General features: G+C 67.2%; 2 protein-coding genes across 2 annotated transcripts in view; one reads left to right on the top strand and one right to left on the bottom strand.

Moving 5' to 3' along the window:
* The window catches only part of TRIM46 (tripartite motif containing 46), a 12,452-nt gene extending 9,869 nt beyond the window's left edge, over window positions 1-2,583 (bottom strand). Inside the window, exons 1-2 of the mRNA XM_057384799.1 lie at window positions 2,191-2,583; window positions 24-279 (exon numbers count right to left, since the gene is read on the bottom strand). Of these exons, the coding sequence (XP_057240782.1) occupies window positions 24-279; window positions 2,191-2,253 (319 nt within the window). The 5' untranslated portion in view covers window positions 2,254-2,583. The remainder of the gene's footprint in view (window positions 1-23; window positions 280-2,190) is intronic.
* The window catches only part of KRTCAP2 (keratinocyte associated protein 2), a 5,147-nt gene continuing 4,720 nt past the window's right edge, over window positions 2,252-2,678 (top strand). Inside the window, exon 1 of the mRNA XM_057384771.1 lies at window positions 2,252-2,507. Coding sequence (XP_057240754.1) covers window positions 2,252-2,507 — 256 coding nt within the window. The remainder of the gene's footprint in view (window positions 2,508-2,678) is intronic.

Below are 2,678 nucleotides of genomic sequence, written 5' to 3'. Positions count from 1 at the left end.
TCTGCCACCCTCTCCAGCCCCACCTGACTTGAGGAGGCGGTCGAGCCGGTCGGGTTTGGGGACAACCCGGCGTCCCAGGCGGGGGCTGCGGGTGGACGGGGTGGCCGCGGGCGAGGTGGGCTCGGACGTGGGGTCACAGTACAGGTGGCCATTCTGCAGCAGCACCTCGCTGGCACACACGTGGCACACGTTGTGGGTGCAGGGCAGTGCCAGAGGCTGCTTGTACATCTCCTTGCACACGGGGCACACCAGCTCCCGCTCCATGTTCTTCATGCTGGTCTGCGGAGAGAGATCGGGAGCGTCACCAGCTGGTGGTGGAATGGGGATGGGACNCAGGATCAGAGCCAGAATCAGGGCTGAGATCAGCAGCAGGGCCAGGATCAGAGTCAGAACCAGCAGCAGGGCCAGGATCAGGGCTGAGATCAGCACCAGAACCAGGATCAGGGCTGAGATTGGCACCAGAGCCAGGATCAGGGCTGAGATTGGCACCAGAGCCAGGATCAGGGCTGAGATCGGCACCAGGGGTAGGATTAGGGCCAGGATCAGGGCTGAGATCGGCACCAGGGGTAGGATTAGGGCCAGGATCAGGGCTGAGATCAGCAGCAGGGCCAGGATCAGGGCTGAGATCGGCACCAGGACCAGGATTAGGGCTGAGATCAGCACCAGGACCAGGATTAGGGCCAGGATCAGGGCTGAGATCAGCACCAGGGCCAGGATTAGGGCTGAGATTGGCACCAGGGCCAGGATCAGGGCTGAGATCAGCACCAGGGCCAGTATTAGGGCTGAGATTGGCACCAGGGCTAGGATCAGGGCTGAGATCGGCACCAGGACCCGGATTAGGGCTGAGATCGGCACCAGGGGTAGGATTAGGGCCAGGATCAGGGCTGAGATCGGCACCAGGACCAGGATTAGGGCTGAGATCAGCACCAGGACCAGGATCAGAGTCAGGACCAGCAGCAGAGCCAGGATCAGGGCTGAGATCGGCACCAGGACCACGATTAGAGCCAGGATCAGGGCTGAGATTGGCACCAGGGCCAGGATCAGGGCCAGGGCCAGGGTCAGCATCAGGGCTGGGACCAGCACTAGGACAGGGATCAGGGCCAGGATCAGCATCACGACCAGGATCAGGGCGGAGATCGGCACCAGGGCCAGGACTGGGACCAGTACTGGGACCTAAGCTGGGATGGAGACGAGAACCAGGACCAGGATCAGGGCAAGGATGAAGCCTGAGACCAGCAGCACGGACAGGATGAGGACAAACACTGAGACCAGCACCGGGACGAGGATCAGGGCTGCCACTGGGATGAGGAATTAAGCTGGGATCAGCAGCATGGTCAGGATCAGGACCAGCACTGGGATGGGGCTGGGACAGTAGGGTCAGGATCAGGGCCTGGGGACAGCACCAGAGCCAGGACCAGGATCAGGATCAGGACCAGGACCAGGATCAGGATCAGGACCAGGACCAGGACCAGGACCAGGATCAGGATCAGGACCAGGACCAGGACCAGGATCAGGCCTGGGACAGGGATGAGGACTGGGACCAGCATCAGGGCCAGGATCAGGACCAACACTGGGATCTGAGCCTGGATGAGGCTCAGGCCTAGGATGGGGATGGGATTGGGATTGGGGCTGGGCCCAGAGCAGGGCCAGGATCAGAACCAGCAGTGGAATGGGGGACACTACTGGGATCAGCACCAGGATGGGGCCTGGAGCTGGGATGGGGACTGGGATGGGGATGAGGATGAGGACCAGCACTGGGATTAGCACCAGGATGGGGCCCAAGGCTGGGATGGGGATGGGGACTGGGATGAGTGCTGCGATTGAAACTGGGATGGAGAGGATGCTGGGGGCCAGGATGGAGATGGGGTTTGGGATGGGGACCRGGGCTGGAYKCACASCAGAGCCCGGATTTGGCCCCGTACTGGGACCMGTGCCAGGACCGCGCTGGGCACCGGGATCGGGGCCGGGATGGGGCCGCCCCCCGCCGTACCCGGTGCTCCCACGGCTCGGTGTGGGGGGGTCGCGATGACCGCCCTCCCCGGGGGTCGCTGCGGTGAGTCGGGGACCGGGTCCGCCGCCCGCCCACCCCTCAAGGGCATCGCCCCCCCCCAAGTCCCCCGCCGCGTTGCCACGGCGACCCGGTCCCGGGGGACCCCTGTCCGCCCCCCCGCCGCCACCGCGGTCGCTCACGCTGATGCGGACGAGCGCGTCCATGATGGAGGTGAAGGTCTGCAGGTCYTCGCCTTCGGCCATGGCTCCGCTCCCCGCTCCCGTGCCCGCGGCGGCGGCGGCGGCAGCAGCAGCGGCCGCGATCGCCCCGGTGCGTTGCAGGGAGCGGCGGAGCCGGGGGGAGGGCGGGGGGCGGCGGCGCGCATGCTCGGCGGCGCCCGCCCCGGCGGCACCGGAGGGCGGTGGAGGCACCGGAGGGGCGGCGGCGCCGGTGGGGGAGGCGGCACCGGTGGGGGAGGCGGCACCGCCGAACCCCCGGGCATCCCCCGACGGGCGCAGTGGGGCTCGGGGAGCGGCGCCTAGGGGAAGGCTGCCGGCGGGTTGAGCGTGGCGCCGGTCCCGGTGGTGATCCCGGGTGTGATGTCGGTACCGGTGCCGGTACCGGGACCGGGAATCCCGCACCCCCGCCCCGCCCGCTGTTCCTGTCCCCGCCGCCAGAGGGCGCTCCG

The sequence above is a fragment of the Malurus melanocephalus genome, unplaced genomic scaffold (assembly GCF_030028575.1).
Source record: "Malurus melanocephalus ecotype Western Australia unplaced genomic scaffold, MMel_1.1 scaffold_746, whole genome shotgun sequence".
NCBI lineage: Eukaryota > Metazoa > Chordata > Aves > Passeriformes > Maluridae > Malurus > Malurus melanocephalus.
This window is presented reverse-complemented; position numbering and strand designations above follow the sequence as displayed.